At 37.0% G+C, this 20,305-nt stretch overlaps 1 protein-coding gene across 11 annotated transcripts in view; it reads left to right on the top strand.

Moving 5' to 3' along the window:
* SLC9B2 (solute carrier family 9 member B2) overlaps positions 1-20,305 on the top strand; it is a 64,053-nt gene that overhangs the window by 38,995 nt on the left and 4,753 nt on the right. For all 11 annotated transcript variants that reach the window (XM_086406880.1, XM_086406874.1, XM_086406879.1 and 8 more), the window contains 2 exons: positions 14,280-14,388; positions 17,462-17,598. In XM_086406880.1, the coding sequence (XP_086263006.1) occupies positions 14,280-14,388; positions 17,462-17,598 (246 nt within the window). The remainder of the gene's footprint in view (positions 1-14,279; positions 14,389-17,461; positions 17,599-20,305) is intronic.

Here is a 20,305-nt window from a genome sequence, read left to right as displayed (position 1 = left end):
TCACAGTCCAACTCTCACATCCATACATGACCACAGGAAAAACCATAGCCTTGACTAGACGAACCTTTGTTGGCAAAGTAATGTCTCTGCTTTTGAATATGCTATCTAGGTTGGTCATAACTTTCCTTCCAAGGAATAAGCGTCTTTTAATTTCATGGCTGCAGTCACCATCTGTAGTGATTTTGGAGCCCAGAAAAATAAAATCTGACACTGTTTCCACTGTTTCCCCATCTGTTTCCCATGAAGTGGCCATGATCTTCGTTTTCTGAATGTTGAGCTTTAAGCCAACTTTTTCACTCTCCACTTTCACTTTCATCAAGAGGCTTTTGAGTTCCTCTTCACTTTCTGCCATAAGGGTGGTGTCATCTGCATATCTGAGGTTATTGATATTTCTCCCGGCAATCTTGATTCCAGCTTGTGTTTCTTCCAGTCCAGTGTTTCTCATGATGTACTCTGCATATAAGTTAAATAAGCAGGGTGACAATATACAGCCTTGACATACTCCTTTTCCTATTTGGAACCAGTCTGTTGTTCCATGTCCAGTTCTAACTGTTGCTTCCTGACCTGCATACAGATTTCTCAAGAAGCAGATCAGGTGGTCTGGTATTCCCATCTCTTTCAGAATTTTCCACAGTTGATTGTTATCCACACAGTCAAAGGCTTTGGCATAGTCAATAAAGCAGAAATAGATGTTTTTCTGGAACTCTCTTGCTTTTTCTATGATCCAGCGGATGTTGGCAATTTGATCTCTGGTTCCTCTGACTTTTCTAAAACCAGCTTGAACATCAGGAAGTTCATGGTTCACATATTGCTGAAGCCTGGCTTGGAAAATTTTGAGCATTACTTTACTAGCGTGTGAGATGAGTGCAATTGTGCAGTAGTTTGAGCATTCTTTGGCATTGCCTTTCTTTGGGATTGGAATGAAAACTGACCTTTTCCAGTCCTGTGGCCACTGCTGAGTTTTCCAAATTTGCTGGCATATTGAGTGCAGCACTTTCACAGCATCATCTTTCAGGATTTGGAATAGCTCAACTGGAATGCCATCACCTCCGCTAGCTTTGTTCGTAGTGATGCTTTCTAAGGCCCACTTGACTTCACATTCCAGGATGTCTGGCTCTAGGTCAGTGATCACACTATCCTGATTATCTTGGTTGTGAAGATGTTTTTTGTACAGTTCTTCTGTGTATTCTTGCCACCTCTTAATATCTTCTGCTTCTGTTAGGTCCATACCATTTCTGTCCTTTATCGAGCTCATCTTTGCATGAAATGTTCCTTTGGTATCTCTGATTTTCTTGAAGAGATCCCTAGTCTTTCCCATTCTGTTGTTTTCCTCTATTTCTTTGCATTGATCGCTGAGGAAGGCTTTCTTATCTCTTCTTGCTATTCTTTGGAACTCTGCATTCAGATGTTTATATCTTTCCTATTCTGCTTTGCTTTTCGCTTCTCTTCTATTCACAGCTATTTGTAAGGCCTCCCCAGACAGCCGTTTTGCTTTTTTGCATTTCTTTCCAATGGGAATGGTCTTGATCCCTGTCTTCTGTACAATGTCATGAACCTCATTCCATAGTTCATCAGGCACTCTATCTATGAGATCTAGTCCCTTAAATCTATTTCTCACTTCCACTGTATAATCATAAGGGATTTGATTTAGGTGATACCTGAATGGTCTAGTGGTTTTCCCTACTTTCTTCAATTTAAGTCTGAATTTGGCAATAAGGAGTTCATGGTCTGAGCCACAGTCAGCTCCTGGTCTTGTTTTTGCTGACTGTATAGAGCTTCTCCATCTTTGGCTGCAAAGAATATAATCAATCTGATTTCGGTGTTGACCATCTGGTGATGTCCATGTACAGAGTCTTCTCTTGTGTTGTTGGAAGAGGGTGTTTGTTATGACCAGTGCATTTTCTTGGCAAAACTCTATTGTCCTTTGCCCTGCTTCATTCCGTATTCCAAGGCCAGATTTGCCTGTTACTCCAGGTGTATCTTGACTTCCTACTTTTGCATTCCAGTCCCCTATAATGAAAAGGACATCTTTTTTGGGTGTTAGTTCTAAAAGGTCTTGTAGGTCTTTGTAGAACCGTTCAACTTCAGCTTCTTCAGCATTGCTGGTTGGGGCATAGACTTGGATTACTGTGATATTGAATGGTTTGCCTTGGAAACGAACAGAGATCATTCTGTCGTTTTTGGGATTGCATTCAAGTACTGCATTTCGGACTCTTTTGTTGACCATGATGGCCACTCCATTTCTTCTGAGGGATTCCTGCCCGCAGTAGTAGATATAATGGTCATCTGAGTTAAATTCACCTGTTCTAGTCCATTTCAGTTCGCTGATTCCTAGAATGTCGACATTCACTCTTGCCATCTCTTGTTTGATCACTGCCAATTTGCCTTGATTCATGGCCCTGACATTCCAGGTTCACATGTCTTGGTCCTACTTCCATGCTGCCTTCCTTATCCTAGGTAAGTGCTGCAGAGTATTACATTATATGGTTGTGCTAGTAGTAGTGGTAGTCGCTAAGTCGTGTCTAACTCATTGCAACCCCATGGACTCAAGCCCTCCAGGCTCCTCTGTCCATGGGATTTCCCAGGCAAGAATACTGGAGTGAGTTGCCATTTCCTTCTCTAGGGGATAGTTGTGCTAAAGTCTATTTATTTGCTCTCCCTCTAACAGACATTAGATCATTTCTAATTTTCTAAGGTAAAAAAAATGCTTCAATAAAGTGCCCTTGCATATACTATATTTCATGAACACTGGGACACTATCGAGTCTTATTATTTTGCATGCTATCAAGAAAGAAAAATAATGCTTCCAATTAAACTATGATGTAACATCCTAACATCTTAAATGTTCAGTGAGAAGAAATTTAACAAATTATAGCATATTATTGAGTTTATAAGATAGGTTTCTAGAAATAGGATTGCTCTTTGAAAGACTGCACATGATATGATAATATCAATTTGACCCTTTAAAAGACTGTACCAAAAATTTAAAAATAAATAAATAAATAAAAGACTGTACCAATGTACATTCTCACCAATAGCATATGAGAGAATCTACTTCTCTTAACCGTTTTCAGTCATCAGATACTGTGCTAATCTAATGGGTGAGAAATGTACCTCATTGCTGATCCAGTTGTATTTCTTTATGAGTGAAACTAATCATCTTTTCATATATTCACTAGCCAGTGTATTCAAAAGCTTATGCCTGTTTTCTGTAACATTTTCGGGACTTCCCTGGTGGTCCAGTGGTTAAGACTCCACACTGCCAATTCAGTGGGTGAAGGTTCAATCCGTGGTCAGGACACTAGATCTCACATGCTGTGCAGCACAGGCAAAAGGTTAAAAAAAAAAAAGATTACTTTGGTTTTTTTTTTCCCATTTTCAAGATCATTAAGATTATTCGTTTTCTTTTTTTAGTCCTTTGATAGAACTTTTTTTACAAATTGGAAGATAATTGCTTTACAATGTTATATTAGTTTCTGCTGTACAACAATGTGAATCACCTATGAGTATGAAAGTAAAAGTGTTAGTCGTTCAGTCATGTCTGACTCTTTGCGACCCTGTGGATTGTAGCCCACCAGGTTCCTCTGTCCATGGAATTCTCCAGGCAAGAGTACTGGAGTGCCATCCCCTTCTCCAGGGGATCCTCCCGACCCAGGGATCTAACCCAGGTCTCCTGCATGGCAAGCAGGCACTTTACCATCTGAGCCACCATAAACTCCATAAACATCCATAAGTATACAGTCATTCATTTTATTAATATGTATTATGGAAATTAGATGATTGCTATTTATTTAAGATACATTTTTGTAGATTTAACCTTGACAGGATCATATGCTATTCAGTTTAATGAAGAAATTAGATACATGTCAGTTCAGTTCAGCTCAGTCACTCAGTCATGTCTGACTCTTTACGACCCCATGGACTGCAGTACGCCAGGCTTCCCTGTCCATCACCAACTCTCGGAGCTTGCTCAAACTCACATCCATCGAGTCGGTGATACCATCCAACCATCTCATCCTCTGTCGTCCCCTTCTCCTCCTGCCTTCAATCTTTGCCAGCATCAGGGTCTTTTCCAATGAGTCAGTTCTTCACATCAGGTGGCCAAGTATTGGAGTTTCAGCTTCAGCATCAGTCCTTCCAGTGAATATTCAGGACCAATTTCCTTTAGGATGGACTGGTTGGATCTCCTTGCAGTCCAAGGAACTCTCAAGAGTCTTCTCCAACACCACAGGTTCAGCTCGGTCATTCTAACTTGGAGTTGCTTGTGAGTTGCAGCCAAATAGTGACTGAGACTGGACTCTGTCCCTTAACTTTTTTTTTTTTTTAATTTATTTATTTTTTAATTGAAGCATAATTGCTTTACAGAATTTTGTTGCTTTCTGTCAAACATCGCCTTAACTTCTTAATGGTAACTTTTACTCAGCATTAAAAAATAAATTAGTAAAGAGAATAATTTTATTTCTGAGTATGAAACTACTATTTCATACTAAATTATAAAACTTATTTTATATTAAAATTCAGTATTTAAAATATATAATTTAATTATAATGTTTATATATAAAATAATATTAATTTTGTTTCTGAGTGTGAAAGCGTTCATTTTGGAAAATAACACATTAAAGTCAGAAAGCAAAGGAAAGAAAAAAATTGTTTACAATTTCTCTACCTAAGGCCAACTGTGGTGTAAACTACTGAAATATTTTAGCTTATTTCCTTTCACTTATTTAATAGGAAGATTTTCAAATATGCTTATAGTAAGTTTCTTCACATTGAATTTTTTTTTTTTTTTCATTAACCAAGTTTATTGTTGGGGAGAGTCTCATTCACAGTTCCCTGGAAAGAAACTGAACCAAATCTTGACATTTTATGTTAAGTAGGAACAGTGAATAAGGCACATAATATAGGTGACTCTTAGGCCACCAATGTCTTTTTCTTAATATAAAAATAAACATAAGTAACTAATGGAATAACAAAATAAAAGTTTATTTTATTAGAATTAGGAATGTTCTTTCCCTCTGGACAACCTGAACAGTCCAGTTACAATGAAAATCTAAGAACAGTTATTTCCACAGCACAGTGTGCTCTACGCACAAAATTACAGGGTTAGGAGCATTTAATCAATTTACCAATCTGATTGTCTCACCAACCCGCCCCCTCCCATCCCCCAAGTGCTCTATACCGGGATTTTTGTACATCAAGTCCTTTTCTCTCTTATGCTAAATTTCAGTTCCTAACCATGGCTGATCCACATTTTACACTGCAGATTCAACCATTTCAAATCAAGTCAGTCAGTCTTGGATCTGCTATATTTGTGTGTATGTATACACATGTGTATTTAATGTATTTATTTAAACACACATAAAACACATACAATCTGGGTTGCAGCGGATTACATAGAATTTAGAGTCTGATGATACACATTGAATTTTATAGGAAAATGGTTTCTATTGTCACCTCTTCAAAATTTTTCAAAAGTTAGAACCAACTCATTATATTAAACTGTCATTGGTAAAAAGAGGGAAAGGAACTAATGACCGTTATTGTCATTCTGTAAGCCGTTATACTAGGCACTGAATATCCTCACTTATTTTCACAAAAGAAACTTTGAAAAAGTATTACCATTTCAATTTTATAGAGATTGTAAATCAGAAGAACTTAAAAGAAAAAAAAACATGTCAATGTCACAAAATTTAAAAGTGGCACTGGTGTTTAAGCTCGGGTTTGACTCCAGAGCAACTTGTACCTGATTATACACCTACAGCATCATTGCACAGGGCACATTTTTATATTTTGACACCTATTTGAGTCAAATTGAGACACGTATCAGATATATTAAAAACATCCTTCTAAACTTTGTGATTAAAATTAAATCTCTCACTTCATAAGTGATAGGATTTTGAAAAACAAAGAGCCACATCATTTGGAATAGAGCAATAGTTTTAGCAGCAGGGAAATCAAGGGGGACACTGATCCCTACTCTAAGTGACCACTAGCTATGGGCACAGAAGACCAAGAGGGAAAGGCAGATTTTGCTGTGTCAGTTACACTGTTTTCCAAAATAGAATGTGAGTTAGATAGAACCACTTTATAACCATTTATGTATTTGGTTATATATAAACCAAAACGGAGCATCTGTTTGAATGCCTGTGTCATAACTTTGCCTGAATTGCCTGCAACCTGGTTGACTACATAAAATCAATGTTAATCCACAACCCAGTGAAAGAACTAGGTACCTTGTTTTTCATATATACCTCTGTTTACTCTCCTATGTATATCCCTTTATACACACACACACACACAAACCACAGTGCACATACTCATTCATACACACACACGTAGAGATGCCCCATAATTTTTCTGAAACAATTACCTTACAGTTAAATATTTAGGTTATTTCCCATCTCTGCTGTTTTTAATTATGCTAGAATTCTGTTTCTGATCATTTCCTTAGGGCAGATTCCTAACAGTGAAATTTGGGGATCAAATAATATGAATGAGTTGAGGCTTTTGACGCACATTACCAAAAAGCTTTCCAGAGTATGGCAAACAGAGTATGCATTTACTCTTCTACCGGTAATATATGAGGCACCTTTATCATGACACCCTCATCAGCTTAGAATAGTTTCACAGACTTAAGCATTCCTCAGAATCACCTGCAAGTCTTCCTGGGATAGATTTCTGGGCCCCGCCCTCAAATCTCTGACTTAGTTACAGTGAGGCTTTACAATTTGACTTCTAATAAGTCTCCAGGTGATACTGATGGTGCTAATTTGGGACCACATTTTGTGAATGTGACCACAAATGGGACCACATTTCACGCAGTCATGTCTGACTCTTTGCAACCCCATTACAGTCCATGGAATTCTCCAGGCCAGAGTACTTGAATGGGTAGCCTTTCCCTTTTCCAGGGAATCCCTTCTCCAGGTGATCTTCCCAACCCAGGGATTAAACCCAGGTCTCCCACATTGCAGGTAGATTCTTTACCAGTTGAACCACAAGGGAAGCCCAAGAATATTGGACTGGGTAGCCTATCCCTTCTTAATCATATCTTCCCAACCCAGGAATCGAACTGAGGTCTCCTGCATTGCAGGCAGATTCTTTACCAACTGAGCTACTAAGGAAGCCCCACATTTTGTGAGCCACTGGCTTAGAAGATGATTGTTTTTAACCTTTAGCCATGCTGACAGGTAAAAAGTGGTATCTTGTTTTATTTTATGTTTCTTTGATTAATTGTTACTGTTCAGTCACTCAGTCATGTCTGACTCTTTGCAACTGCATGGACTGCAGCATGCCAGGCTTCCCTGTCCTTCACCATCTCTGGTAGCTTGCTTAAACTCATGTCCATTGAGTCAGTCATACCATCCAACCATCTTGTCTTCTGTCATCCCCTTCTCCTCCTGCCTTCAATCTTTCCCGGCATCATGGTCTTTTCTAATGAGTCGGCTTTTTGCATCAGATGCCAAAGTATTGTAGCTTCAGCATCAGTCCTTCCAACTAATATTCAGGATTGATTTCCTTTTTAGGATTGACTGGTTTAATCTCCTTGTGGTCCAAGGGACTCTCAAGAGTATTCGCCAACATCACAGTTCAAAAGCATATTTTTTCATATACTTTGCCCCTTGTATTTTTTATTTTTCTTTGCTAAGTCTTTTATGCATTATCTTCTAAAGTTTAATGCATTGATTATTGACCTATAAGATATATATACACATATACACACATCTATATATATGAAGTTAGCTTTTTGTGCTTTTTTATATTGTTCATTTTTTAACACAAAGATATACTTTTATGTGATCAGATCTACAAATCTCTTACTAGGACCTTTCCTCCAAAGTATTTTTTTTTCCTTAAAGATTTCTTTCCAAGTGAAGTTTTACATACATTTATTCTCTACTATAACCTTGAAAAGTAGATATCAGACCATTTTACAAATGAGGATGCCAAGACTTAGAAATACTGGATACAGTGCCTAATGTCACAAAGCCAGTAAGTGGCAGAGCGAGGATGAGAACACACCATTTGAATACGCCAAACTGTTTCCCTAAAGAAAGGAAAACGAACCTTCACTGACTCAGTTATGTGGCAGGCACTCTCCAGAGCAGCACAGCATTATAAAAAGAACATAAATTTTAATTTAACAGAGACCTTGATTCCGATCCTGGTTCTATGACTCTTGAGCTGCATAATCACCCAAAGGTCACCTATCTTCTCTAATACTCAGTTTTCCCAACTGCAATATGAAGAAACTAATAACAACATCTAAAGAATTGTGGCTGTTTTATGGGGAAATGGAAATGAAGCATTTGTAAACTCAATAGCACTATAGCAATAATGTAGTTGAGTTAAACTTTGAAAATCTAAAGTATTTTATAAAATTCACTTGTGCCTATAGTTTCTGATGTTACTTCTTACTTTACTCTTGGTTTTCCATTTAATCATTCATCTTGCCGTCTGTCGTATTTTATTCAAGTGCACTCACCTTTTTTAAGCCTCTATCACCTATTTTTTCCATCTGTTTTCAAATTCAGTGCTTCTTTATGACCTTTATAGTTATGGGGGTTTGTTGTCTGTTTTATTTTGAATGTTCTGAATATTGAATTATTCTTCTAAGAAGAGAGGTATCCACTTAAATAGACATTTAACCCGTGATGAAACTTACATTTCTCTTAACTTTCTCCTTTTTGTCCATCCTTGAAAGTGATTTATATTTTTGAAGATTCTTAGCATTGGTACATAGAGATGTATAAAGTGGCCTTAACTTTTAATGGACAACACAATCTTCTTTCCTTTGGGCTCATCTTTTTTTTTTTTTGACTGCACTATGCAGCTTGTGGGATCTTATTTCCCCAACCAGGGATTGAACCAGTGCTCTTGGCAAGGAAAGTTCAGAGTCTCAGTCACTGGACTGCCAGGGAATTCCCTAGCTCATCTTCTTTTATAGGTATCTTATTTCTGTGGCTTGATTCTCTTTTATAAATAAACATTTTGGTTTTGAAATTATGAAAAAGCCACACACAAAAAAGCTACATTGTGACTCTTCTCCCTTTTTTAAATTTCATAATATATAAGCCCATATCTAATGGAGCCCATATCCAGTTAGTTCTAAAGTGTTACCATCAAAAAGCAAAGCATGGCCTTTGCCTACAGTTTAGAAATAAGAGTAATTTGATAGGGAAAACTCTTTAGGACTTCTGCTCTCATTGGAGTTCTGAATATATAAAATATTGAAATATTTTTGAGGACTTTCCTTAAGCAATTTAGTCCTGTCAACAAAAGCCTAAGTAAAACTAAGATTAATAGAGTTAAATTTTGTTCTTTACAACTAAGTATCAACTAAAGTCTGAGGTTTAGCTATGATATACTCTAAGAATTAAATTCAAAAGTAAAATTTAAAGATATGTGGAATGTTGGCAACTGGACATTTTTTGGCAGAACTAGAAATTGTCATTAAATGATAAACGATCTTGGATGTCTTTTAATATAAACCTCTACTTTACAGATGAGAAAAATGAGGTGCTAAGGCAAGTGACTTGCAGTTAATGGGTGGCAGAATTTGAACCTAAATCATCATCTGATTCCTTACGATATGGAAGCATAACTTTTTTTTTCATGATATAGGAATAGAACTGGATACATAAATCAACTGACCCTCTCACATATGCTAAGAGAAAATAGAATCTTCACCCTAATAAACATTTCAGAAATAATAATGAAGAAAATAGAGAAGCAATGTAATCCTCTGTCAGAGTTCCATACAGATATAGAAGGGCAAATCCTTAAAAACATGTAATTTTAAGGGTAAAACTGTGGACCAAAAATATAGATTCGTAATGTTGACTGAAAAAAGTCTGTTAAACCTAAATTCTTAGGTGCTGTAATGGGCACTGCTAAATTGCCTTCCAAAAAAAAAAAAAAAACCACTGTCAGTTTGCTCTCCTACCAATTAGTCCAAGAGTGTGCTTACAATCTTACAAATATTTTACATTGTAGTTTTTTTCCCAATATGGTTATGCCCTCCCCCAAAATATGGTATACTGTTTCAACCTGTGTTTCTCTGATTACTGAGTTTCAGTGTCATGCTTTGAGGCCATTTGTGTTTCTTGTGTGACTACTTGTGCATTTGTATTGCCCATTTTTCTACTAGGGTCTCTCTTTTTCTTTGTGATTGGGTATTTTTCCTTATCTATTACACATAGTACAGTTATTTTCTCTTGGTTTATCACTATTTTTTTTATGGTTTACCTTGCCATAGACACTTTAGTTTTACATGGTCAATTGTGTGAGGATGTTTCAATTAAGTTTTATAAAGTTATGCTCATATCAACCAAGATTTTGTAAGGAGAGAGAAATCACATAGTAACTGGAATAGGGAAGTTTATTATTAACCATCCTGGGGATCAGTTAACAAGGGGTTGGCTTGTAAGATGTAAAGAGACCCCTAAAAATATAGGCATATGTGCTGTTCTTATATACTCAGTTGTATATGACTCTTTGCAACCCCATGCACTGTAGCCCACCAGGCTCCTCTGTCCATGGGATTTCCCAGGCAAGAATACTGGAGTGGATTGCCTTTTCCTTCTCCAAGGGATCTTCCCAACCCAGGGATTGAACCCACATCTCCTGTGTCTCCTGCATTGCAGGGGAACTCTTTACCTGGTGAGCCATTGAGGAATAGCAGCTATAAACTTCTAGGGTGGAAATAAAGCATACCCTTCTGCCTCTCCCTCGCACCTCAATACTCCCAACCTCAGTGCTGAGAATCCTGACCTTGTCAGAGCCTTGGTCACTAGGTGACAGAGAAATCACCATGGCACCCTGCCTACAAAATATACTAGAAATCTACTCTCCGAACTCAAAGGAAATCCATCCATCAGTGTACATGGAAAGGTATATTGCCCATGGGAGGTGGCAATGAAACCACCCTAGAAATAGCCTGAGGGAAGCTGCCAGCCCCATGCACTGCAGGAGCCTGGTACTGGAGAAGACACTCGGGCTGCAGGAGTCTTGTACTGGAAGATCTTGCCAGGAGGATCCACAGAAACCAGGAAGGGCACCTTCTCTTGTAATAGCTTTCAGCCTTCCTACTGACAATATTTAATATAGTTCAGTTCAGTTCAGTTCTCAGTCGTGTCTGACTCTTTGCAACCCCATGAATCGCAGCACGCCAGGCCTCCCTGTCCATCACCAACTCCTGAAGTCCACCCAAACTCATGTCCATTGAGTCAGTGATGCCATCCAGCCATCTCATCCTCTGTCGTCCCCTTCTCCTTCTGCCCCCAATCCCTCCCAGCATCAGAGTCTTTTCCAATGAGTCAACTCTTCGCATGAGGTGGCCAAAGTACTGGAGTTTCAGCTTGAGCATCATTCCTTCCAAAGAACACCCAGGGCTGATCTCCTTTAGAATGGACTGGTTGGATCTCCTTGCAGTCCAAGGGACTCTCAAGAGTCTTCTCCAACACCACTTTTCAAAAGCATCAATTCTTCGGCGCTCAGCTTCACAGTCCAACTCTCACATCCATACATGACTACTGGAAAAACCATAGCCTTGACTAGACGGACCTTTGTTGGCAAAGTAATGTCTCTGCTTTTGAATATGCTCTCTAGGTTGGTCATAACTTTCCTTCCAAGGAGTAAGCATCTTTTAATTTATTATGGTTCAGTTCAGTTCAGTTCAGTCGCTCAATCGTATCTGACTCTTTGCGACCCCATGAATTGCAGCATGCCAGGCCTCCCTGTCCATCACCAACTCCTGGAGTTCACTCAAACTCATGTCCATCAAGTCAGTGATGCCATCCAGCCATCTCATCCTCTGTCAACCCCTTCTCTTCCTGCCCCCAAGCCCTCCCAGCATCAGAGTCTTTTCCAATGAGTCAACACTTCGCATGAGGTGACCAAAGTACTGGAGTTTCAGCTTTAGCATCATTCCTTCCAAAGGAATCCCAGGGCTGATCTCCTTTAGAATGGACTGGTTGGATCTCCTTGCAGTCCAAAGGACTCTCAAGAGTCTTCTCCAACACCACAGTTCAAAAGCATCAATTCTTTGGTGCTCAGCTGTCTTCACAGTCCAACTCTCACATCCATACATGACTACTGGAAAAACCATAGCCTCGACTAGACGGACCTTTGTTGGCAAAGTAATGTCTCTGCTTTTGAATATGCTGTCTAGGTTGGTCATAACTTTCCTTCCAAGGAGTAAGCGTCTTTTAATTTCATGGCTGCAATCACCATCTGAAGTGATTTTTGGAGCCCAAAAAAATAAAGTCTGACACTGTTTCCACTGTTTCTCCATCTATTTCCCATGAAGTGATGGGACCAGATGGCATGATCTTCGTTTTCTGAATGTTGAGCTTTAAGCCAACTTTTTCACTCTCCTCTTTCACTTTCATCAAGAGACTCTTTAGTTCCTCTTCACTTTCTGCCATAAGGGTGGTGTCATCTGCATATCTGAGGTTATTGATATTTCTCCCGGCAATCTTGATTCCAGCTTGTGCTTCTTCTAGCCCAGCGTTTCTCATGATGTACTATGCATATAAGTTAAATAAGCAGGGTGACAATATACAGCCTTGACATACTCCTTTTCCTATTTGGAACCAGTCTGTTGTTCCATGTCCAGTTCTAACTGTTGCTTCCTGACTGCATATAGGTTTCTCAAGAGGCAGGTCAGGTGGTCTGGTATTCCCATCTCTTTCAGAATTTTCCACAGTTTGTTGTTATCCACACAGTCAAAGGCTTTGGCATAGTCAATAAAGCAGAAATAGATGTTTTTCTGGAACTCTCTTGCTTTTTCGATGATCCAGCAGTTGTTGGTAATTTGATTTCTGGTTCCTCTGCCTTTTCTAAAACCAGCTTGAACATCAGGAAGTTCACAGTTCACGTATTGCTGAAGCCTGGCTTGAAGAATTTTGAGCATTACTTTACTAGCGTGTGAGATGAGTGCAATTGTGCAGTAGTTTGAGCATTCTTTGGCATTGCTTTTCTTTGGGATTAGAATGAAAACTGACCTTTTCCAGTCCTGTGGCCACTGCTGAGTTTTCCAAATTTGCTGGCATATTGAGTGCAGCACTTTCACAGCATCATCTTTCAGGATTTGAAAGAGCTCAACTGGAATTCCATCACCTCCACTAGCTTTTTTAGTAGTGATGCTTTCTAAGGCCCACTTGACTTCACATTCCAGGATGTCTGGCTCTAGGTCAGTGATCACACTATCCTGATTATCTTGGTCATGAAGATCTTTTTTGTACAGTTCTTATGTGTATTCTTGCCACCTCTTCTTAATATCTTCTGCTTCTGTTAGGTCCATACCATTTCTGTCCTTTATAGAGCCCATCTTTGTATGAAATGTTCCCTTGGTATCTCTGATTTTCTTGAAGAGATCTCTAGTCTTTCCCATTCTGTTGTTTTCCTCTATTTCTTTGCATTGATCGCTGAGGAAGGTTTTCTTATCTCTACTTGCTATTCTTTGGAACTCTGCATTCAGATGTTTATATCTTTCCTTTTCTCCTTTGCTTTTAGCTTCTCTTCTTTTCACAGCATTTGTAAGGCCTCCCCAGACAGCCATTTTGCTTTTTTTAAATATGGTACCAGCTGGCAAAGGAGAACTATTTAAAGGGCCCAGCTCCATTTTCTGCAGAGAAACAAGGAATGGCAGATTAGGAGCTAAATAGCAATAAATTAATAACTGGCACAGCACTTTGTTATACCTGGATTGTGCTTTTGTGCATAATTTGAAGTAACCATAAACATTTTTTTATAAAGGTAAAATTGGAAACAAAGACCTATAAATAAAGAAATTATTGAATAATCTATGGTATTTCCATACCACAGATTACTATGCAGCAATTATGAGGTGAGTATCTAGATATATGCACAAATATTAAGCCTTTAAATCATATTGTTAAGTAAAAATTAACAAAATTTTAAACTATTAAATGAAATGAGTATAATTAATATAATAATACTGATTATAAGATATGCACATACACAGATTGTGTGTTCAGAAGCAGAAGTCCTAAGATTACTTTGTAAGATTCTATAATTCATTCTTATGTATAAACCAACACTAAAGCATCTCACATAATATCTTAATTGTATTAGAACTGTCTTTGTGCAATTTTTTGTTGCCTTTGAACTAACTGATTTATAGATAATACAGAGGTAAAGATTGTCACAGGTCAAACTGACTCAAATTTCAAATTAGTAAAGTTCTTAGAACTTCTGAATTCATATAATGAAAATCTGTGTGTGTGTGTGTGTGTGTGTGTGTGTGTTTCTTTTAGACAGATGTTGAAAAAGTTATAGCAGTTGCCTGGGACATCTTTCAGCCCCTTCTCTTTGGACTGATTGGAGCAGAGGTGTTAATTACAGCTCTCAGACCAGAAACTATAGGTAAGAATTTCAAAGTACTACTTTTGCTAAAATCAACTCTTTCTATCTATATTCAGTTGAAATATCCTTAGTAGGTATGTGTCCACTGATTCCTGTTATTGGAGTAGTTGGTTAGAAAATAATGTTTGTCAATCTAAGACAGTAAATTTTACACCTTTAATATTGTTCCTTGTAAAGAAAAGTGACACTGCTGACTACCATCAGTAAAATGCAGGTCTGTTTTCCCAAGGGTAAAAATGGTCATGTAGCCTTGCCCTGATCAAGAGCCAGAATCTTAAAGATAACTAGTGAGTCCTATAATATGTAATAATATGTACCCATAGAATAGAAATGTTTGTTCATTCATTCTTTTATTCATTCACACATTTGCTGTGGTGGTTAGTCGCTCAGTGGTGTCTGACTCTTGTAACTCTATGGACTATAGCCTGCCAGGCTCCTCTGTGGTGTTCTCCAGGCAAGAATACTAGAGTGGGTTGCCGTTTCCTTCTCCAGGGATTCCCTACGAAGGAATCGAAGCTGAGTCTCCTGCATTGCAGACAGATTCTTTACCAACTGAGCTACAAGGGAAGCCCACACATTTGCTAGCCATCATGTTAAAACTCTCTTAATTCATAGCACTTTATTTAAAAATTAATTTATGCACATATACTCATTATTTCCTCCTTTCCTTGCATCACATTGTTTTTCCATCCATGCAGGGGCTACTGTTCCCTGCCACCTCTTTCTGAATCTCATGCATAGATTCTTCCCATTTTTTCATACATTTTCAAGTAGACTTGTCACAGTTTCCTCCTCTTTAGAAGTTAAATGGATTTTAATCTCTCTTATCTTGAAATAATATCATCCCTGATTCTGCTTCATGCTATAGCATGGATGGACCTAGAGGACATTACACTAAATAAAATAAGCCAATCATAAAAAGACAAATACTGTATGATTTTATTTATATGAGTAAAATTCATAGAAATGTAGAGTAGAATGATGCCAGGGATCTTGGAAATGGGGAGATGGGAATTTGTTGTCTAATGGGTACAGAGTTTCAGTTTTACAAGATGAAAACATTCTAGATATTTGTTGCACAAAAACATGAATGTTTAACTTGATGCTTACTGAACTGTAAGTTTTTAAATGATTAAGATGGTGATTTTTGTTAAGTATGTTTTATCACAATCAAAATTTAAATAAGTACACACATATATATTTATAAAGGATATGTGTACATATATATATGTATATACATCCTTTCTCCTTTCACTGCTCTCCTCACCTACCATTCTCTCTCTCTCTTCCTCTTTTCAAACTTTTCCAAAAGGGTACCTATATTCCACTTTTCCATTTCAGTTCTCTTTCTCTTCCTCAGTGCATTTAAGTCTAGCTTCTGCCCTAACACACAGCCAACCCTGCTCTTACCAGTGGATTTATGTTATTAAGTCCACTGAATACTTATGAGTCTTTGTTTTACTTGATCTCATATCAGCATTTGATGCTATTAACCTCTTTAAAACACTTTCACATTGAAGTTTGAAACTTTGTATTTTCTAGTGCCCTTTGAGTCTTTACAGTATATATGGCTTAATTGCTGCTCCTATGCTTCTCACTCTTTATCACTTTCCCGAGCTTATCTGCACAGTGACTTTGATTATAAACTATATAATTCCAAAATCTTTATCTCTAAATTTGTATATCCAGTGCTTTCTTGGACATCACCACTTGTAAGCCCCACAAAACTCTAAACTCAATATGTCTCAATCTTCCTCATCATCTTCTCCCCAAACCTTCAATGTTCCCTCCTGGGAATGGTATTATCTCTTTTGTACCTTGTATTTCAGCAACAAATACCTTTGAAAATATACCAACCTGAGAGAATATCCTCCAACAAAAAGCTACAAAACTTTTATCTGTTAAAAAAAAAAAAAAAAAACTTTATTGCAGATTTACATTAGGGCTTCCTGCAATGTCTTTCCCTTTTACAAGCCTTTTCAACTTGAAAAAAATTGTTCTCAATTTTCTGTTCCTTTTTGAACTTAATTGTTTTCAACTGTAAAATGAGCCTAATTACCCCACAGCTTGTAAGGATTTAGTAAAGTAGTGCACTTAAAGCTGACTGTGGAACCTGGCACAGAGTAAATACTCAACCAATGTTACTTTTTAAAATATTAACCCTGTTAGTTAGCAGTCACTTTAGCTGTGGCTTTCTCAGGTCCAGTAGCCTGCAATGGCCAAGTCACAATCCCTTATTTTGCACATCAGGATGAACTTAACTTTACCAGCAAAGAATTCTAAATGCTGATTGAATGAAGTAGCTATATATGACAACAAGGGCTAATAGGCTGTCAGTATACACACCAGTATGATGAAACAGATGTAGAGTGCTGATGTCTGTTCTGATTGGTCAGTGCCCAGCCAGCTCTGTTCTGATTGGCTCATTGCATTCATAATGGCTCATAAATATTTTGAATATCACCTCTTCGTGTTCTGTAAAGACTTCTCAACCACTTTGTTAAAAACATTAATGTTTTCTTCTCCTATGCCCCCTTACCAGTATGTTTAAACTGTATTTGCCTTATAGTATATTAATTAGTTGTTTATGTTTCTGTCTTTGATGTTCATAGAAGCAGAGTCTGTGTATTTACATTTCTGTGTACTAGTACCTAGTTCAAATCCTGCCATGTATAGTTATTATTGTATAAATTCTTTTAAAATAAACACATGAAAGAAAGTGTTGTTCTTGCTATAAAGCATAAAATAACGTTCAAATCTCCTTTGTAAAAATTTAAATATGTTTAATTTCTGTTTTTATTTTAGGGGAATACTCTGGTTTCTCTTCAGGTCTAAATAAATCTTTCACATTTTACTAAAAAAATCAGGGGGAAATACCTTCTTTTAAACAAGTGGTCTGATTGATCCTTAATATTGATGTTTTAATAAATTATGCCTTGCCATTTTATTTTTTTAATTTTTGAATGTGTTTAGGCTTCTGTTGAAAGAATTTTGAATCAGTAACCATGAGATTCAGGGTTTTTTTCTTCCCCTCAGTATTTCCTTATGTCTGAAAACTGAGTATTTCTTACAGGTCTTTGTGTTGCCACCCTGGGCATTGCAGTATTAATACGAATTTTGGTCACATATCTGATGGTGTGTTTTGCTGGTTTTAACATTAAGGAAAAGATATTTATTTCTTTTGCATGGCTTCCAAAGGCCACAGTCCAGGTAATAATGGATTTTAATTCCTATTTCTATATGATATCTTGAAATTTTTAATAAGAGAGCTTGTTCAAATTTGGTGAAAATAAGTATATGAAGTTTGATTTATGATAAGATTTTATACTGATTTACTCTTTAAAAGTTTTATTCTTGGTTTATTGATTCATTAAGTATGACAGCTCATTTAAATTTCTTTAGACCACCAGAGTACAACTAAAAATCCAATAAATCCCTATACTACTAGAAAGTAGTAGTACATAGCAGGACGGAAGAGTTTGAAATTTTATCAGTCAGAGCTCTCTAAATAACCCAGAGATAGTTATTCACTCTCTTCATTTCAATAAATAGCATAGCCCATCTTAGTATTGAAATGTATGTGACTATATGATTGATGATCAGTTATGCTTGACTACAGTCTTTATATATAATGGAGAAAGATTTATTGAGAAATAACGCAGAACATGCTTTATTTCCTCGATTATTAGTTGATATTTAAAATTTTCAAACCAGCTGAACCTCCTGACAAACAATCATATGACCCACAATTTGCGCACTCCAATGAACAAGGCACTAACCAATAGGTGCTTAGAAGGATTTGCCAGGTATTTGGTAGCATACCTGTAATTGCTAATTAAATTAGAACTGTACAGATCATCGTTTGTTGCAAATGTAACATATCCCTGACAGTATTGTATATTCTCCAACTAATTACAAGAAATGAGACTTACTTGTTTCATCCTTGATTATTTTGTGATTATTTAAGTGTATAAATTTCTTGTTTCATGAAACGAAAATCAGATGTTAATTTAGGAAGCTTTGAGAGATACGTATGCTGCTCTGGAACAATATGTCAGATTTTGTGTGGCTGCAGGGTTAGGGCATTATTCCAGAGAAGTTTTTCTTTCAATTATACATTCATAGGCGTCTGAGACATAAACATAATGGCTAAGAATGCTATGAAGTTAATACAGTACGGTACGTAGAGTAGTTTCTCCCTCTAACAGTAGTTTTTCCTTTTAACAGTGATAGGAGTTTAGAGAGTTTAGAGTAGTTTCTCCCTCTAAAAGTAGTTTCTCCTTTTAACTGTGTCTCCCGCCTCCACACTGCCTCTGGTAACTTTAGCATGTAGAAAAAAAATCACTCTAGTTGCTTTGGTATGAAAGATTTGTTTCTAAAGTTAAAATTTGAAGGATGGCACTTTCCCGCTCTGAAAACAAGTTTTAAACTAAGGAGAAATTATCTAGGATGTCTTGAATAATGCATGTTCTCAAACAATTATTGTATAGAATTTCCCTTTTTCTTCTTTTGCCACTGCACAAGAAACAAGACTTTCTCATATATTTTTTCCATGTTAGTGTTCTTTAAACTATTTTTGTCTATGACCCATAAGAAGTATACTTTAAATGACATCTCATTTAATGTATGTTAGTAAACATACAAACCCTCTCAACACACACACACATACACATTTACACATACAACAGAGAACTGAAAGGGAAATGTGTATTGTAATGTGTGCAGTTCTTGCTGAGCATTCATGAAATGTTGAATTAGTTCTGGCACAAGGTGATATACCATAGCAAAGAGCCCTCAAACGCAGGGACTAAATGAGAGACTTTTTATGTCTTTCTAACCAGCGGTCAAGAATGCCCATTCCAGAGCTGGCAAGGTAACTGCTGTTCTTGTGCCTTTCATCCATGAGTCCAGCTTTCACCATTTCCATCCAATGGCAAGGGGAAAATAGTAAGGTCCATTTCTTTTCAGGGAACAATTAAAAGAAGCATTTATCACTTTCGCTCACCTGTCAGTGGCCAAAACTTAGATATATAGCTACAACTATTTGCAAAGAAGACTGAAAAAAAGAAGTCTCATTTGAACAGCAATGTGACCAGCTAAAACTCAGCCACTTCTATTATAGAAGGGTAAAGGGGCATTCAGATATCGTGGGCAATTAGTAGTCTCTGCCGCTGTGTCTCATCCACACTGATATTTTCTCTTCTGTTGTGTTGTCCTGGAGATCAACATTGTTGTGTTCTGTGAAATAAGGGGATAACCAGGTTGATTAATGTATTTTTCCCTTGTGGCACTGATAATATTGCATTTTGTCTCTAAAAGATTTTTCATAATACCTCCCAATAGATAAATTTTAAATAAAACATTTCACCAATTCCTAAGGCAAAAAATTAATCAAATTCCTAATAAGATCAACTTCAAGTTTCAAAGGTGCCTACCACTTTCAAGTTTCTTAATGTTTAACAATTAGTTTAGGCTCTGAAGCGATATTCTTACGTTTTTTCATTTAAAACTTCACTATCTTCCAATAAATATCACTGCATTTTTTCATCTTATCCTTTCTTAATTCCAAATTCCTAAAGATGAAAGAATGAGATGACCAGTAACTTTCATCTTTATTCAGGAGGAATTTAGTATATTCTTGTTATGGTTAATTAATATCCTAAGTCTGTATTTGCCTGGTGTTTTGAAATATATCTGCCTGATATTTTTGTAAGTTTGCCTTATTCAAATAGGTACATATGAATCATCCTTCTTTCCCTTGGCAAGGGCAGGGAGAGCTTTCAGATCATTAAAGTCAACTGCAGTACATTTTGAAAGAGGACTAAGAGAACTTTCATAATTGAGCAAAAGAATAAGACATTTGTTTTTGCAAATGATAATATAATTCACCTTTTTTTCTATGTGCTTGTCTTATAAT

The sequence above is a fragment of the Bos grunniens genome, chromosome 6, assembly GCF_055505025.1.
Source record: "Bos grunniens cultivar Pamir isolate PY7600 chromosome 6, Bosgru_T2T1.0, whole genome shotgun sequence".
Classification (NCBI taxonomy): domain Eukaryota; kingdom Metazoa; phylum Chordata; class Mammalia; order Artiodactyla; family Bovidae; genus Bos; species Bos grunniens.
This window is presented reverse-complemented; position numbering and strand designations above follow the sequence as displayed.